Here is an 18720-nt window from a genome sequence, read left to right on the forward strand (position 1 = left end):
CATAAAGACAGAAATTCTTCATATCCTACCTCTGGTATCCCAGAGCCACAGGCATAAGGAGCAAACACCTTCACAAAAGAAACAGCTAGAAAAGCAAAGCTCAAAGCCCAGAAAATGTACATTATGTAGTTCATTATGTATGAACCTGGACCCTAAAAACACAAGCAGAAAAATCCCACAATATAATTCCATTAATATGTAAACAAAATGCATTGAACAAAAGTAATCATGAAGGACTCTTATGGTAAAAACAATTACACATACAGTCTAATGAAAACAAATATTACTAACATGAACAAATATTAGCTTTGTCTGAAAAGTTAAAGTCATTAGACTAAATTGTATAGACAAGTTTTGGCTAATATCTATTTGATCTATATCAAAATCAGACCAATCAAACCAAGACTGAAACAATTAAATCAATGAGTCATAGATAACAGTTAATTTTTGCAACTTCAAGCTAGTAAAATCTACTGGCATCATTTTTTTCCCTAAACTGCATACTGCTAAAAAATAATGAACAAAACCAACTCAGAATTTTATTAATTACAAAACAAGTCTTGGTTTTTGGGGGACTTTTACACATAACCACAATCAGAAACACAAATTGCCATGTTCTGTTTTAGAAGATGAGCCCTTTACTTATTTATAGGCATTTCTATTGTGCTGATTAGCTCAGCATCTGAGCAGCTCATAAGTATTAATGAATTATTACAGCTTCCAATTTTAGAGACTAAAAACTGGAAAGAGAGAAATTAATACCCTTACGCTGAAAGCCTCCCATAAAGAAGATCTCTGTGCTACCACTGAGCCTCACCAAAAAATAGCTTTGATAGAAGCTTGGACAATCAAACTATAAAGCCCAAGGGGAAGGTTTTGTTGACATAACTTGAATAGCGTGGCTGTCCTCAATAGTGTAAACGCACATACACTTTGATGCCAGTATATGCTCCATTACAACATATTCAGGTTTGGCAAGCAAAATAAGAGCCAAAGAACACCGACAACTAATAATACAACCTACATGTTCAAGTTCCCAGTTCAACTCCTTGTTCCTGAGCTACAGCCCTTTCTACACTAGGGTTTTACTTACTTCTGCTTGGCCAATTATTAGTTCTGCCCATGTTTTCCATTTTGGACATTTGTCTCTCTCTTCAAACGTGTTCTCATCCGATCTCCAACAACACTGCTCATGGTTATACCACAAGTCGTTAAGGCAAATGCCTTCCTTTAAGTCAGTCATCCAGTCAGCAGCAATATCTATTAACCCAGCCAATGCCCCTGTTGTACAAACAGTTGTGTTAGATTTCTGAAATTAAAAAAAAGTCAAGAAAAACTGACATCTGTTGATATAACAGACATAAAACAGCAGTTAATTGATATATAAAAACAAACCTAAAGGAAAAGGCACAAGTAAAGAGGATATTTCAAATATTTTCTGTAAAATACTATTTGAGTCCCTCCATGGAAATCAGTTTCCAAGGGGCTAAACTGATCTAGGTCTTTTCATTAAAATTCTGTATCAGATAAATTACAGAATTTCTTAGTTAAATCAGCTATGATAATTTAAGATACCGTTTTTCAACAGTCCGAAAAAGTAAATACATAAAAAGACATAGAGGATATAGCTGACATGTAAATGTAGCTCAAATGATTCACTGAAATTATTAGTGTATTTTCTTACATACCACAAACACCCAAGTAAGGCACACACCTTGTTTTTGGGAAGGCAGAATGGAGAAAAACATTTTTCCCCCCAGATTTATGGCCACACTGAGTAAGGGCAGAGCCTAATCTTCAGTTTACTCACCCTCCCTTTTCCTACCAGGCAAAAGCTACAGCTTTAACCCTTTCACAGCTGAACTGTCAACAGCTCGACAGCTCAGGCAAAAGCTGAAACTTCAGCTGCTCCTGAAGACTGGATTCCATGGGCAGACTAAGCATTTTGAAAAGAGATAAAAATAAGAAGTCTGTGAAATAAGAAGATTGTGAAGTAGGAGAGTGATCAGGAGTAGCTAAACTGTAAACTCTTTAGCACAACTGTGGAAGAAAGGATGGCTTGGCTAGTGGAACATCGAGACCATTAAAAAAGGAGAGTTGGGTGTTAATACCTGTTGACAGAAGTTCAATTAGCAGGAAATCACATAAATGTTAATGTAAATAAGCCAGGAAGTGAACTGATCCCATCAGATGCTTGAACAGAAATACTACAACTGCTATTGTGGGCCACAAAGATCAGCTTCCCTACTTAAGAAAAAAAACAATTTTGGAAGGCTAAGTTTTGAGGGAAAGGTGCGTGTGATATGCAGGAATCTGGGTTTTCTGTTTCCCATGAAAAAATGGGGAAAAATATGAGAATTTTCCCTTTTAACCAAAAAAAACCTTGGATTTCTCATTAATGAATAAACATGCAGATTTTCCACTTTTGGAAAGAGCTCTCTGCAGGTTGGCAGAGTTCCAGCCTGCAAGTGGCTGGGGGAGTGGGAGGAGGGCAGATAGGCAAGGGGTGCCATGTGCATATGCACATGCACATGCACACACACTTGGAGAGCAGCTCCTGCAGGTAAATCTGGTGGGGGTGGGGACTGAGGCCCCCATAGGAAGGGAGGGCCTTGGGCAGGGCTGAGGCTCAGGCTGGGGCTGCTGCCCAGCTGGGGGGTGCATGGGGCTTGGGCCCCAGGGCTAGAATGTGCTGCAGAGCCCAAGCGGGGAGCATGACAGGGCCACAGGTGGCGGAGCTGTCTCCCAGCTGCCATGCCCACTCCTGGGCCCCCCAGATCTGTGGGTGGGCTGGGTGCAAGCTGCCATGCCATGGGCTCAGGCTCCCTGCCCTGCTGCCCTTCCCCTGGGTCCTCTTTTTTTGTTTTGCGATTTTTAAACAGAAAACCAAGATCCCTGTGATTTGTCAGCAAATACTGTATATTCAACATAAAAGATCAATCATAAAATTTAATAGCATAATTCATTCTCACACTACCAAAAATATTAGTGAAGCACAAGTGATACATCAGATGAATTTCAAACATGCTGCCTGAGATAACCCACACACATGAGCTGATCTTGTGATGCTCTGAGTCTCCAGAATTCACACTGAAGTTAATGAGATGTACAGATGCTCAGCACTTCTCAAGCTCAGCTCCTTAAAGACTGATTTCTGTCATGTTAAGGTAGGTCAAAAATTGCAGTCAAGACAAATTTTTGATAAGCTATTATTACCTAACTTAAGGAAACAGGTTAGAAAGGGAGACTAAATGGCAGTTTTACAAAAGCATGGTTTTCCTGTTACCAGTTTAGTAGGAAATTGCTCATGTTCACACCAGTTTATGGTTTAAAACAGTTTTCCATAGTAACCTAAGAGTGGCACAGGCCTTCTAGGTCACTAAGTCTGGTCCCCTGCACTTGGGCAAACCCAAGGAGAGTGATACAAAACAGATTTTTATTAGTCATTAATAGCAACAAAACTGATTACAAATACTTTCAATGCTTGAATGCATCTCCACAGACAAACAATGGACTTATGTTGGTAAAGCTGCTAGGAGAATAATAGTAGTAGTGTTGGAGTGATTGTTGTTGTAGCTGTGATGGTCCAGGAATTATGCAAGAGGTAAGGAATTTTTAGGGTCATATCTTTTATTGAACTAAGAGCAGCTAGTAACATTTGCTGGCTTTCCCTGGGAATTCCTGGGTCCAATGAAGTCAACAGCACTGTTCCCAATGACCTGATTATTCAGTAGGCCCAGATTTCACTCAATACAAGTAATCAAAGTCTATCAACATAAACATCAATAAATGTGGTTGGAATAAAGAAGACTCTATACATTCCTAGCAGGAGAGGGAAATCCACAGCAGAAGAATCATTCTTACAATCAATAACGACGCTCTTCCTCATCGTCTCAGATGGAAAGAGCTATAAACGAATTAATTAGGAGAATGACTCCAGGCCTGAAAGTTATTGTGCCAGGCCAAAATTCAACTATGTTTGTAGTTTGTTCAGTGTGAGGAGGTTTACTTACCAGCTAAGGCTCTCATTGATTTCAGTGGGGCAAGGAGGTCACCTATTTCATGGATAGAAACAGTCTCTAATCTCCAAACTCTGGAATCTTTTTCAAGAACTACATTAGTTACTTGACTGCTCCTTACTACTTCAAATGAGATTATGCTTTTATCTTGATCCTGTTCTGGTATTATACATAAACATCTCACCATTCATACATTTATAATACTGGGCAGATACAAGAACAAAACAATACATGTTTTACTATAAGGACAAAAACCCACACACTGTAGAAAGTTTGAAAGATCAGAAAAAATTAGAAAAAAGAAGTAGTTGTGCACTATTGTAAGCAGTAGAAGAGATCCTTTGATTTGTCTTTACCTGATGCCAAACCAGTTAGTGTAACTACTAGCCATCCTGACCAAGCATCACATAAACTTTTTGTCATCTCCCAGGCCGATTCTTTCTTCTTGCTGTTAATCTGCAAATAGAAATGGATCATCTTGTGTTATGAACTGGACCATTAGTACCTTTCAGATATGATTTACAGACTTGTGATGAAAGCAGCTCACAGATATCCTCATCCTTAAACTAAGAAGCACTTTCCCTCTATAATTATTTACATACACATATTTGATCAATCTGGTAATTCAAGTATAAGATACTAAAAGCAGGAACAGAAGAATCTGTATAAGTCAAAGGACAACAAAGGATAAACTTTAGACAAAATGTACAATGTACATGATAGTCCATTTTATTAGAATAAATTATTGTAAAATGAAAGTGAATTTATAATATGTTAAACCTGAAATAAGTTACCAGAAAATTATTTTTAGAAACAAGGAATAAATATGGATTAACAGAGCCTGGCTAGAAATAAATTATTCCACTAAATTCAAGGACATTCAATTTTTGGTGAATTTAATTGCAAGTACCCATATATTTCTTTTTGCTGCCTGATATTTTTACCTCCCGCTGTTACAAATGATGCTTACAACCACCACCACTGAAAATAATCTCTCCGTTCTGGGGGCTTATTTACTTCGTATGTCTAAGTGCATTTCACGCATAGTTAATTTGATTTCAAAAGTGTTTTTCCTGTTCTTCCTTTTTGGAAAATTCCTGTTCTTGTAGGATTTCTTATATTCAAAAGGAAAGAAAAGATATGTAATAAACAGAAAATCTGACACAAAAATGGTATAGGGGATTTAGAAACATGGATAATCCGTAAAACTCTTTTTACACTCTCCCCCGCCCTCTTTTTTTCACAATCATTAAATTTCAAACTGGCAATGTTCTTTTAAAATGAAGTAAATATACTTTATGTTTATTGTTTATAGACATATATTACATTTTCAAAGCATCTTTTATAAATCTCTACAGACTGGTCAGTATCCTTTTTCTTTCTTCTAAGACTAATAATTCTGGGCTACACAGACTTCTATAATGCACTCAAATCTAATGTACACTAAACAAACCATTGCTAGTTTTGAGCGATATTCGTTTCTTTCTAGGCCAAATCACTTGCAGCCATGCGGCCTGCATTTGGGCAGTTCTGGCATTCTATCCTGTGACAGTCACAAACTAAGGCTAGCCAGTATAATTGCACCGTTTCTGGGAAGCTGTATTAACTACTGCTTATGTGCCATCAAATTAGCAAAGGAAGTATTATTTAAGGGCAAAGGTGGCAAAAAGCAAGATATGAGCTCTATATAATCAGAGTGCATGTTCTCAGAACTATGGCAGACAAATCTGTGCACCTGAGAGAAGCACTGGCTAGGACAGTTACGACTGGGATTAGAGTTTTTTGAAACAATGCAGGATTTGCCAGAGCAGCTCAGATCACTCTACAAGGCCTTGTATTTTGCTGCCAACAATAGCAGATATTTGTGCTTTTGCAGAAGGCAAACAAATAACAGTGATGCAGCAAATTACATGGCATTGTACTTGGAGAAAATTTCTTGCATGAGACCTGCTGGCAACTAGTTTAGTACCAGGAAGTTTTCAATTTAGTTACCTTTCATTTTTAAACTACCTACCATTTTATGTAAGTTAAAATAGTTCAGGAAAATATAATGAGAACACAGGGGAAAAACAAAACAAAACGATAAACTGACCTCGTCAAATTGTTTTCCCTGTACAGGTAAATTTAATATGGGTATTCCAAAACCTGATAGTGATCTCCCAAACAGTTAGTATATTAGTGAGTAATGGGCCTGTAAAGCATGTAAGTCCCACTGGTTAAGAAGCTCTGCATGTGCCTTCCTGAATGAGTCCTGAAGTTTGCACATTTTCGGAAAAGACCAGTATGGAAAGAAAAAAGAACATTTCAGGATTTGGAAGTGTTTTCATAAAGGAAAGTAAGGAAAGCAATTTCTTAGGCCTGATCTGCACACAGTGTTTGCACTGGTTTATCTATTTCAGTTGAGCATGTAATTTTATTACCTAAACAGGTAAACCAGTACTACAACCTAGTATTGATGCAATTACACCAGTATAAAAATGCCTTATTCCCATATAGAAACAATTATGTCAGTATAAACTCTTTAATATGTACAAGTGCATCTACACTGAGGGTAGCTTTAAACATACCAATACAATAAAAAGGGACACAACTTTTCTGAGTACACAAAGCCTTATTTGCACTTTCAGAAAAATATACTACCTTATTAACTGAGACCCCAAACTTGCAGTGCATGTAAGCATGGTGGTAGCTCTAATAATGTGAGTAGTGCTACTGAGGCTAATGTGACTATTTTAGATCTATGCCCATATTTAAAAGTTGTGACTCGATCAGACCCTAGTGCAATACACAACAAAAAATAACTTCCAATGATTGTTACTGATCTCACGCACCCGTCTGTGCCTTTCTCTGTCTTTGCACTTCTCCCGCACCCAGTCAATAGTATGGAAGTCATCATATGTTCCAACACCAGGTATAGGTTCATCCAAGAGGTCCAATAAATGCGTTGAACTGTTAATGCTTCCTCCATTTGTCATTGTATAATGAGTTCCTGGGGCAGATAAAGGAGAAGAAATAATTAAACTCTGTAACAGGAAATAAATGTCTGCAAAATCCTCTTTACAATTCTCAACATAAAATTATGGCAGGTGTGCTTTCCATGTGGATAATTTATTTAGATACAGGTTTTTATGGAGCTTTTTGTCTTAGGTTTTTAATCACCGCCATTTTCCAGCCATTTCTTTTTCACTTCTGATCAAACCTGTTTGCATAAAAGATTAAAGAAACCAAGAATGATCAATACCTTGAATAAGACTTTGGCTAGTTTGTAATTATTATTCCTTTGTGCTGCAGCAACATGCAAAGCCTGTAAGCAGATAATCATTCCTTACCATGCTAGTGGTCACAAAGTCTAAGCCTATTCCTGAACCCGAAGTATTATATTTGGCCTTAATCACAAGGTAACATATTTGTTATTTTAAATGTGCATGTTGTGCATTACCATTACCTTAAGCAGGTAAAAATTATGAACAGATGTTTGGAAAGTCTCCTCACCACCTACCATCGAGTATTTTCTTGTCCAAAAGACTTTATTTAGTTTTGTTGACATAACTGCTATTGTTTTGTTCCTGGTGTTCAACTGCAAGCTGAATTTCAGTACTGTTGACTTAATATTTCCATTAGTTAAATATTTAGCAACAAAGTCTGCAATTCACTCTGTTACTCATGGACTCTAGAAAGAGCAGCTCTCACTTCCAATCAAACACTATCTTAAGGGTTAATACACATAAAGGAATATTACAGGAAACTGGTTGTAAAAAGACAAGCATTGATGGGGTCAGGCATGTTATCTAAAATTCTTTTGTTCTGTGAAATTTAATCATAAAAATCATTAAAGCAGGGGGTTACCCAGTTGCCAAAAGGCAGCCTATGGCCTTGAAACAAGTCCTCCAAGTATAAGTCCCCCAGGCAAGTTGCCCTTTCACCTCCCAAGTCATATGGAGTTTGGGAGTCTTCCTTCACTCCCCTTTGTAGCTGACTTAGCAGCACTGGCAGACCCCTGACATAGTTGTTTCCAGTTAAGAGTGTAAAGAGTAAAAATGAGAGTATGCAGAACAACCTCCTGTTTAAATAATAAATATTTTTAAAAAGTTTCCATATTTCATAAATATAGTAACTTATTATTTGATAAGTTTCTGTGATAAAATACTTTATAAAAGGTTTCTAGCCTTAGCTATAAACCTCTTCCAAACACTAGTCCTAAATATAACTTGCCCGTTGTATCCCCTACAAATTATTCTTTTACCATATGTGAAGATCAGTCACAAAGAGACCGCTTTTTATAAAGGAAGTACACACACTACGATTAAAGAGTGTAAATTGGTATCTTGCATAGACCAGAAGTGTCAAACTCACCCTTTCTTATGGGATGCATCTGGACATGGAGGTGGGGAGAGCAGCAGTGGCAGCAACAGAGGTTAATGTAGCCGTCTCTTGCCCCCTGCCACCAACTCACATCCCCAAGGGGGTTCTGTGCCCTGGATCCCACTGCCAGTTCTCCGCTGCCTGCTCACTCCACTCTTGAATTCCCATCCCCTCCGAGAACTCCACAGGTCAGACAACACAGCTTTGCAAGCTAGATCCAGCTGGATTTGATACTTCTAGGCTGGACAATGGTACATAACCCTGATCTCACTTAGGCCTCCTCTACACATTGCACAATTACCTTCAGACCAGCTACACATACAAAGTAGCCATCACATTATAAAAAGCTCCAACCAGCTATGAAGTTAGACCTCTACATACCTTTACCTGCATGTGTAGAGGAGGCCTTATTAAAGAAGTAGTCACTTTGATACCAAGCCAAACATTTCTATGCCCAAAAAGAAATATTTACCACACTGACATCTGGAGTGTCAGACACCTGTATGCTTTTTACATCGCAGACCCAGTTCCACACTGTTGACAACAGAAGGGCTTTACATGTTTAAGAAGGTCTTTAAAAAGAGAGGAGTTGCAAGCTTAATTTGTGGCAGTGCTTTTCTAAATCAGTAGTGGCCAAACTTTTTGGCAGGTGTGCCACAAATCAGCCGTACACCTTCCCTTAGTGCCACTGATCCCTTCCCCTTGCCCAATCTGCTACTCCACTGTTTTTTGCCTATCTGTCACTGTGCTGTTTGTCTGCTTCTGCATGCTATACACAGAGGCTGCCTGTGCCATTCATGGCTACCTTTGTTCTAAATACCCATAAAAAGCCCCATCACACCATGACTGTTGTTTTGCAGATTCTCCCAAGGGCTCCAGATCAGCACCACAATTAACAGTTCTCCCACAAGCATGGAAAGCCAATTTGCACTCAAAGTGCTCATCTTACTAAAGTAGGTTCTCTCTTTGAGCGCAGCCCAAGTGTCAAAGTTTGGTGTGTTGGAATGGGTGCACTGAAAGGCCTAGACAGAAAGGAAACAGTTATCACCAGTATCCCAACATCAGCCAATCCACTAGTCAAGATATCTCAGATCAGCCAGAAACAATGTAGTCTGGAGATTTAAAGATATTAAAGTCCACTAGCAACTGGAAGAGAAGTCTACTTTCCCCTGAGTTTCTATGTAATATACATTAACATTAAATATACCACAGGCATTGAGCATATATAGAGGAAGACAAAATCTCTGCCCCCAAAACCATGCAATCTATAATGTTACAGGCAAAATAAATTTTATTCATCCACCTAAAAAAGGAGAAAGCTTGTGTTTTACAATGAACAATTACACTAGATGGAAATTTGACAAGGCAAACTTTAAGAAGCACAAGGTTATAGTGGATTATAGTAGTATAGTGAGCAAAATGCTAGCTTGCATCCATAGACGCTTCTCAAGCAAATCCCGGGACGTCATTCTCCTGTTGTACTTGGCCTTGGTGAGGCCGCAGCTGGAGTACTGCATCCAGTTTTGGGCTCCACAATTCAAAAAGGATGTGGAGAAGCTTGAGAGGGTGCAGAGGAAAGCCACACACATGATCAGAGGTCAGGAAAACAGACCTTATGATGAGAGGCTGAGAGCCATGGGACTCTTGAGCCTGGAAAAGCTCAGGCTCAGGGGCGATCTGATGACCACCTATAAGTTTATCAGGGGTGCTCATCAGGATCTGGGGGAACGCCTGTTCATCAGAGCGCCCCAAAGGATGACAAGATCAAAGAGTCACAAACTCCACTGTGACCGATTCAGGCTGGACATAAGAAAGAACTTCTTCACTGTCTGAGCCCCCAAGGTTTGGAATAGACTGCTGCCAGAGGCGGTTCAAGCACCCATTTTAAACGCCTTTAAGACACATTTGGAGGCTTATCTTGCTGGGATCCTATGATCCCTGATGACTTTCCTGCCCCTGGGGCAGGGGGTTGGACTTGATCCTCCAGGGTCCCTTCCAGCCCAAATGCCTATGAAATCTATGAAATTAGTATCACACAATTGGTTGCATACTAAAAAGAAAGACAGAGATTACTGCAAACTGGTTTACCAACAAGGTTTATACAGGAAACCGTTGCTATTCATGGGTTCAGCATTCACTGTTTCAAATATTTGCAAACACCAAACCTGCATCTTAAATACACTTAGAGGAGTTCCTTGCTTGCCGCCGCCGGGCTCCCACCAAACCTGGAGGCGAGGGAAACAGAACAGCCCTGCCAGGCCCAGCCAGTACACAACTTCTGATGCGGTTGCAACCAGCTGGGTGTTGGTCTGCTTCCCTCACCTTCCAGTGACAGTGCAAGCCTGGCTGGCTGTAGCCATGCTGGGAACAACCCCACCAGAAACTGTGCAGTGGCTGGGGCCCTGGCTGGGGCTGGGGCCGGGGCCGGGGCCAGCAGGTGTGGGTGCGAGCACAACACTGGCTGCCCTGGGCGGGACAAGTGGAGTGCTGCAGGGACAGCCACTGACCAGGCAAGCTCAGCTGCATGCGTCCCCCACCTCCCCGCACCCCTGGCTGGCTTCCAGGCAGGGCCTTCCCACACAGCCACTCCACACACTCCCATACACCTCCTGCATCCCCTGCTCCACACAGGGTAAGGCATGCAGGAAGCAGATCACATCTGTCCCACTTCCGAACACTGCTCCCCACCAACCCAAAGCCTCACAGGGAGTTTTTGTGAGTTGTTGGAGACAGGGGGCATGGGAAGGGAACCAGGCCTGCAAGAGCTCATCAAAACTCCCTATGTGGCCCTTGGGCCCAAATAATTGCCCACCCCTGGGCTATATGCTGCCCCTGCCCAGTCCTGTGTGCCAGGATCAGGCCCTGGGGCCTAGCACTGTTCCCACCTAGCCCCACGTACCAGGATTGGGCCCCACATGCCCCCTGCTCAGCTCTGAATGCCACAATTGTGTCTTTTGGTCTGGTACCAGCCCCCTGCCCCATGTGCTGGGATTGGCCCCTGCATACCTCATGTAGCACACAGATGCTTGGGCTGGGGCTCCTTATAGCTTCAGAAATTTGGCAGCTGGAGAATGGTTCCAATGCTCTTCTGCCACTAAATTTTCATACTTGTGAGGAGCCCCATGGGCCTGATGACACAGTACTGGCGGCAAGATCTGGCCCACGGGCTGAGGTTGAATACCCCTTTTCTTATAGTTTCATAGTAGGTAGGGTCGGAAGGGACCTGAGCAAATCAAGTCCTACCCCCTGCCGTGGGTAGGAAAGGATCCTGGGGTCAAACAACCCTGGCAGTGTCTATCTAGCCTCCTTTTGAAGACCCCCAGGGCAGGAGTGAGCACCACTTCTCTTCGAAGTTGGTTCCAGATCCTAGCTGCCTTGACTGTGAAGCAGTGCCTCCTGATATCTAACCTGAATCTACTCTCTGTCAACTTATGGCCGTTGTTCCTTGTTACCCCTGGTAGTGCTCAGGGGAACAGGGACTCTCCCATTACCTGCTGGTCTCTCTTGGCCAGTTTATAGATAGCCACCAGATCCCCTCTGAGCCTTCTCTTGTGGAGGCTGAACAGGTTCAGGTCCTGTAGCCTCTCCTCATAGGGCCTGCCCTGCTGCCCCCTGATCACGCGAGTGGCCCTCCACTCTGGACCCTCTCCATATTGTTCACATCCCTCCTGAAGTGTGACGCCCAGAACCAGATGCAGTACTCCAACTACGGCCTGATCAGTGCTACACAGAGGGGGAGGATCACCTCTTTGGACCTGCTCGAGATGCATAGTTGGATGCATGACAAGGTGCGGTTAGCCTTCCTGACTGCATCCCCACATTGGTGGCCCATGCTCATCTTGGAGTCTATAATGACTCCAAGATCCTTTTCTGCCTCTGTGCTGATGAGAAGGGAGTTCCTCAGTCTGTAGATATGGTGCTGGTTCTTTCTCCCCAGATGCATCACCTTGCACTTGTCTGTGTTGAATCCCATCTTATTCTCATCCACCCACCCCTGAAACCTGTCTAGATCCAATTGCAGCCTGTCCCTCCCTTCTAGTGTGTCCACTTCTCCCCACATCTTAGTGTCATCTGCGAATTTGAACAAGGTGCTTTTCACCCCCTCGTCCAATTTGCTGATGAAGATGTTGAACAGTGTGGGCCCAAGGACTGAGCCCTGGGAGACCCCACTGTCGAAAATGACCCGTTCACCACCACTCTCTGGGTGTGGCCCTTCAGCCAATTGACAACCCATCTGACTGTGTAGGCATCGACACCACAGACGCCTAATTTTTTAACGAGAATGGGATGAGAGACCGTGTCAAAGGCCTTCCTAAAGTCCAGAAAGACTACGTCCACTGTGACACTTGCGTCCAAGGATTTTGTGACCTGGTCATAGAAAGCCACCAGGTTGGTCTGACAGGACCTGCCTCTAACAAACCCATGTTGGTTGCCCCTAAGCATAACCTCTGCTGCTTGCCCCTCGCAGATGTGCACCTGGATAATTTTCTCAAAGAGCTTCCCCAGGACCAAGGTAAGACTAACAAGCTTATAATTTCATGGGTCCTCCTTCCTCCCTTTTTTGAAAATGGGGACCACACTGGCCCTTTTCCAGTTCTCTGGCACCTCGCCAGAGCACCACGAGTGGTCGTAAAGCCGTGCAAGGCGTCCCACAATGACCTCTGCTAATTCCCTCAGCACTCTGGGGTGGAGATCGTCAGGACCAGCTAGTTTAAATACGTCCAGTCCCTCCAGAAGTTCCCTGACTAGATCCTCCCTGACCCTTGGCCTAGGTGTGCCTCCCCTGGGGCCTGTGGGGGTTGCTAGTCCCAGTTCCGTCTCCACCTTGGCCTTCCTAACAGCCCCCTACAATCCCAAGCAACAGAGGTATAGTCCTCCCTGGTTATGGCCCCTCCCTTCCATTGGGTGTACGCCTCCTTCTTAGCTTTGAGACGTTCTTAGATGCTTTTGGTGAGCCATGGGGGCTTTTGAGAACTCTTGCCCACTTTGATCCGTGTCGGGATTGCCACCCTTTGGGCTTGGAGGACTGTCTCCTTCAGGAATGACCACTGTTTTTGGACTCCCAACTCCCCACCCCTCTGGGACCTCAATGCCTCCCCGACTAGTCTCCTTAGCTCAATGAAATCTGCCCTCCTGAAGTCCAGGGCTGCTGTCTTGCTACAGGCCTTTGCCACCCTGCGCTGGATGGTGAATTCTAATAGGCGATGATCACTATTGCCCAGGTGATCAAACACCTGCAGTTCCCTCACCAGGTCATTGCTTGTGGCCAGGACCAGGTCTAACAAGGCATTTCCCCTGGTGGGACTGTGCACCTCCTGGGTTAGATGGAGGTCCTGTAACACGGCTAGGAACCTACATGAGCGGTCAGACCTGGCTGACTGCTCTTCCCAGCAAATGTCCAGATAGTTTAGGTCACCCATGATGACCACGTCCCTTAACTGCCTCCGCGAGCTGACCTGAGAATTCCTGGTCCAGCTCTTCCCCCTGGCTGGATGGTCTGTAGTAGACCTCCCACCCCGTTAAGTCCCTTTCCCCCCCGACCCCCTTGTATTCTGACCCAGAGCATTTCAGTCTGCCCCTCCTCTTACCTAGTGCTGCTGGTTGAGGATGTGAATTGTTCTTTGACATAGAGAGCCACACCCCTGCCTTTTCTCCCTGTTCTATCCCTCCTGTACAGCCTATAGCCCTCGATTTTCACCGCCCAGTCGTGCATTGGATAGTTGGATCCCACCATTCTAGGTCATGCTGAGATGGAGGAGAGGATTTTTTGGGGGGGTTTTAAGGAAAAATTTTGAAAAGCACTACCCCAGCACATGGATGTGATATACAACTGTAATGTTTAGTTTAATTCTCAGTGGCCAGGTCTACACATGCATTAAGGCGCTTTTTAAAATGCACATTAAATTTAGCACCTCCAGTGTAAGGTAATAAAGAAATGTGCATTAGGCTTTCTTAATGTGCAGTAACAAACGTGCACGGTTTTTAAATGACGCTAAAAGCACAGTAGCCTATTTTTACTGCACATTAGCGTAATTACACTTTTTTGTGGAGCTTTACTGCACAATAAAATAGGCTACTGCGCAATAAAGCACACATGTAGACATGCCCAGTCTGTATCAGCAATATAAAGGATGATAAAAAGAAGAAATACATTCCATTTTTATGAGACGGATCTCTTTCACAAGGCTCTAGAACAGGGGTTTTCAACCTTTTTGAATCATTGTACCCCTGGTGGCTGGACGCAGAGCAGCATACCCCCAGCAACCGGATGCAGAGCTGGGGGTTGGCGCGCAGTTGGACATGGAGTGGGGGAAGAGAGGGGGTGCATTACTGAATGCAGAGCGGCAGGAGCTGCTGCATGCAAGTTTCCCCCACCCCCCGTGTCCGACCGGGCAGGCAATGCCTACGCGGCAGCACAGGATGGTGTGTGGCGGCACTCTGTCCCTGCCCACCTGTGTGTATCCCCTAAGGCCTTCTCAAGCACCCTCTTCTCAATACAACCCCTGCTCTAGGATACCATTTACAATTATATCACAGCTGGTAAAACATTGACCACTAACAACATTTCATTACAAGAAAGATGGTTCCTGAATCGGCTAAAAACACTGACTACATACACTGCTGTGGGTGAAAAAAATTTACCCCTTTCCTGCAACTTGGCTTTATTAATGTGGTCTTATGGTCTGCTCCATGAAAGGTTATCACAGTGAAGGAAGGAGATGCAGCACTTTGTCCTGGGCCAAAACAAAAGAAAAAGATGCCGTGAGCAATAACAAGACCTCTATCACGTATTGCATGATTTATGCACACAAGGATCTGGACAAGACAAACGAGACCACCACACACCACCAAAGACACCTCAGAGCAGTGGTTCTCAACCTTTTTAGATTTAAGGCACCTCTCAAAAAATGCCAGCTCTTAAGTTTTCCCTCATTTTTTGACTACAGAAAAATAACAGAGTAATTCTTCTGTTGCAAAAAATGCAACAGGTCAGGCTGTTTTTAACAGTATACATTCCTATTTGACAGTTGTCTTTTTATCATATCACTTTCATTATGTTTGGATACCTAACAATGCTAATACTGCATGGCCCCCTGCAGCAACCTTCAAAGGACCTCAAGGCAGCCCAGGGTGTCACAGCATCCTGCTTGAGAACTACTGCCCCAGAGGAACCTGATTAAAAGCTCATCAGGAAGATACTAGCCCCAGCAACCAGGATTTCTTTCACCAGAAAAACTCAAAAGCTGACTTCAAAGGAAAAGAGAGCTCCAGAAATCCATAGGGGGGTTTCCAAGCCCAGGCAGAGACCCTACTGGACAGTGTGGGGAGGGGCAAGTACTATGTGTTACATTATGGTATGGCTTTACAGGAGAGGTCATTTTATTTGAGGTTCAGTCACAGACCTGCTACACTGAGCAGAAGTGAGCAAGGAGCTTCTCTCTGGCTTTCATTGTTTCCTTTCATCAACATGCTCAATATGATGTTTGTGCCAGAGAATTTAACCTACCAAACGAATACTCCTTTGAAAAATCAAAGCCTACAATTATTAGCCAATCACACCACCCCCTCCACACTCTCTTTGCAGGCTGCTTAATACTCCCTGACTCCCAGCTGTTCCCTCCCCGCCCCCACTCAAAATGGCAGCACTGCAGGGATTAAAAAGATCAAATGTGCTACACAGCCGGCATGCCTATTGTAGCAGCCAATGCAGCAAGAGAAATAGGAAACAACTTGGCTCACAGTCTGATCAGTGCTCTGAGCTGTTAGCCATCTTTACATTTTTGAAGGAAGTTACCCTAAATCGGGCCATGGAAACATTAAAAAAATGCAGAGAGATGACAAGGTATTTGTAGCTATTTTTAAACACTCCATTTATGCATCACTTGTTCAGGACAATTACTGCAAAGGTCTATGGTCTTTGCTGTGCATTTTGTGCTAGTCCGCAGGTGCTCTAAAAGAGAACTTAAAGCAAAGAACATGTTCTCTCCTGGCATGCTCATGCTGCAAGGTAAAACACCATCCTTAGGGCTGCCCACCTAGGAGAAGGCTCCCTTCCACTCTTACACCAGCTGTGGGTACACCATCAGCCAAGGGTTTGGCTGGGGGGTTTTTTTCAAATAAGTTCCTTCTCTGCCCTTTGGAAATATGGCTCCAGTGTAAGGACATCTGGCAAAGGTGCAAATTCAATGAAGGCTATTCCCAGCAGCTCCATTCCCCAGAACCCACAAGAGTGCATAAGTTATTACTGACTCCCTGCTGTGCCCCAAAAACCAACCCTCAGCTCATTACTAAGCAATGTTTGTGGGGTTCAAAGCAAGGGAGAAGATGGAAAAAGGTTGTATCATCTTCAGACTCAGTCCAGTAGTGCAGGGAATAGAAATGCAAAACTGGGGAAAAAAGCAAATGGTTATCATTGCTGGCGCAAAAAATTAGAAACAGGACATTATCATCTATGACAGTTTTCTGCCCCTCTAGTCCATGGGACACTGCCATGACCTCCACAGAGGGGAGGATTATTAGTGGCCACAGGCCTAAAAGGCTTTGGGAAAGGAGAAAAAAGGTAAGAGATGATGGAACTACTCCTATTCTGCTGTGCGTGAGTCTGCAGAAATATTAATGCAGAAATTGGGCAAGTCCTCCTCCATGCTGTTTTGGTATCTTAGGCTAGGGACAGAAATTACACATAAACCAGTGTAAGTGATTGGAAACTGGTTCAGATATGTAACACAACAGAAGCTCAGTGCAATAAACCACTTTCAAAATGTCCACAACCAGTTTAAGATAAACGTGGATGGATGTAGTATCAGACTTAACTGAGTTAGGTTAAACCAGTGTATGGAACTTTTGTCCCAGATCTCCTCCAGATTCAAGCTAAGTCATAGCCCCGCCATTTCCCTGGATGCTTTGCATCTCCTTCACAAACCTCTCTTCTCAAGGCTAGCCCTGGCCCAAGCTTTTTGTGCAGGAAGTGTGCTGTAGTGCTCCCTGACTGCTGAGGAAATGAACAAGTGAACGGACATATAAACGCAGGTGCTGGAAATGATACAGAGGCAGACAGCCCTGTTAGAGAACAGTGACACAACATTCTCTGTCATACCACTCATATCCCCCAATCTAGCCATATTTTGCTGGTCCTTGATAATATTTCCCCAGCTAAAAAGGACAGTCTCTTTACTCACACCTTTCTCAATGCCTCAAGACATGAAGAACTATTTTAACTATCTCCTTACTCATATCTGCAGCCTTCATCAGGATAACCAAAATTCTATTGGCTTGCAATTTATTATACTTACAATTCAAAAACTTTCATAAAAGCCCCACCCAGAGTGTGCTGCAAGCCTCTGCAATACGTTTCAACGTTGCCTCAAAGCAGAAGCACAATACACCCTTGTCCCACTGTAATATTTAAGTTGAGGTAGCCTTCCTGGAAGCAAAAATCTTTCCATCTTTAAAGCCTACTTATTGGTAAGGCTCCCTCCTCCCTCTCGTATGTTGCATATCTTTGCATGTTGAAAAATGCAGCAAGCACTTAACACATAATACAGGTGCAGCCTCTGGATGTGAGGCAGCTCCATCCTCCAAATATGCACACCAGCAACTACTAAGCACAGGGTGAAGCTCTTTTCCCTTATCCAAATGTCCAGCAAGAGGCTTCATATGCCAAGGAAACAGAAAGCAACAATGACAGTAGGACCATTTATTTCCCAAAGTGCTCCTGGGAGCAAAAGTTCCCATACACATTGCACAAAATTAAGTTTCTGAGGATCCTGGCATCAGCTATCCTTCTAGACCAGCTCACGCTAATACTGTTGATTCGTCAGTGGTGATCAACCACATGGTACAGCATCAAAAAGAAATACCCTTTTCTGCTGATCAAATTCAAAGGCTGGTAAAGGGGGCCAAAGAACAGGCACGTAACTCTCATCAATGATTCCAAAATCCTAACCAAAGAAATCCATCATTATCTTCTTCAGCATGGCCAACTTTTAGGATCTGGGGCAGAGGGGGCAGCAGCACCTTCTTGACCACAGCACATACCTCTGTGACAATAGTTGACCGCCAACACCAACTGGTTAGCTATTTGACCAGATGCAACCAGGGGTTGCAAGCTTTGAGACAGAAACAGCACCTGTTTCTCCACTCTGAGGGGCGGCTCTCCTGCAGATGTGCCACTGCTGCAACTCTCTGATGAGTTTTGCCCAAATTTCTAGGAACTGTTGTACTCTTGAAATTCTGAGACCATTGATGGACATATCATATACATATAGAACAACCCTGACCCACCTGTCAGGGCTAACTGGCCAAGCCCCAAAATGCAGCAGTCAGCATAGGGGGAGGG

General features: G+C 43.3%; 1 protein-coding gene across 8 annotated transcripts in view; it reads right to left on the bottom strand.

Annotated features, from left to right (window-relative positions):
* Positions 1–18720, bottom strand: part of CLCN3 (Cl-/H+ antiporter 3) — a 144055-nt gene that overhangs the window by 23224 nt on the left and 102111 nt on the right. For all 8 annotated transcript variants that reach the window (XM_090036210.1, XM_090036208.1, XM_090036207.1 and 5 more), the window contains 4 exons: positions 6851–7008; positions 4376–4475; positions 1094–1281; positions 30–152 (listed from right to left, as the gene is read on the bottom strand). In XM_090036210.1, coding sequence (XP_089892336.1) covers positions 30–152; positions 1094–1281; positions 4376–4475; positions 6851–7008 — 569 coding nt within the window. The remainder of the gene's footprint in view (positions 1–29; positions 153–1093; positions 1282–4375; positions 4476–6850; positions 7009–18720) is intronic.

Source organism: Crocodylus siamensis, chromosome 2 (genome assembly GCF_052110815.1).
Source record: "Crocodylus siamensis isolate JL-2025a chromosome 2, ASM5211081v1, whole genome shotgun sequence".
Classification (NCBI taxonomy): domain Eukaryota; kingdom Metazoa; phylum Chordata; order Crocodylia; family Crocodylidae; genus Crocodylus; species Crocodylus siamensis.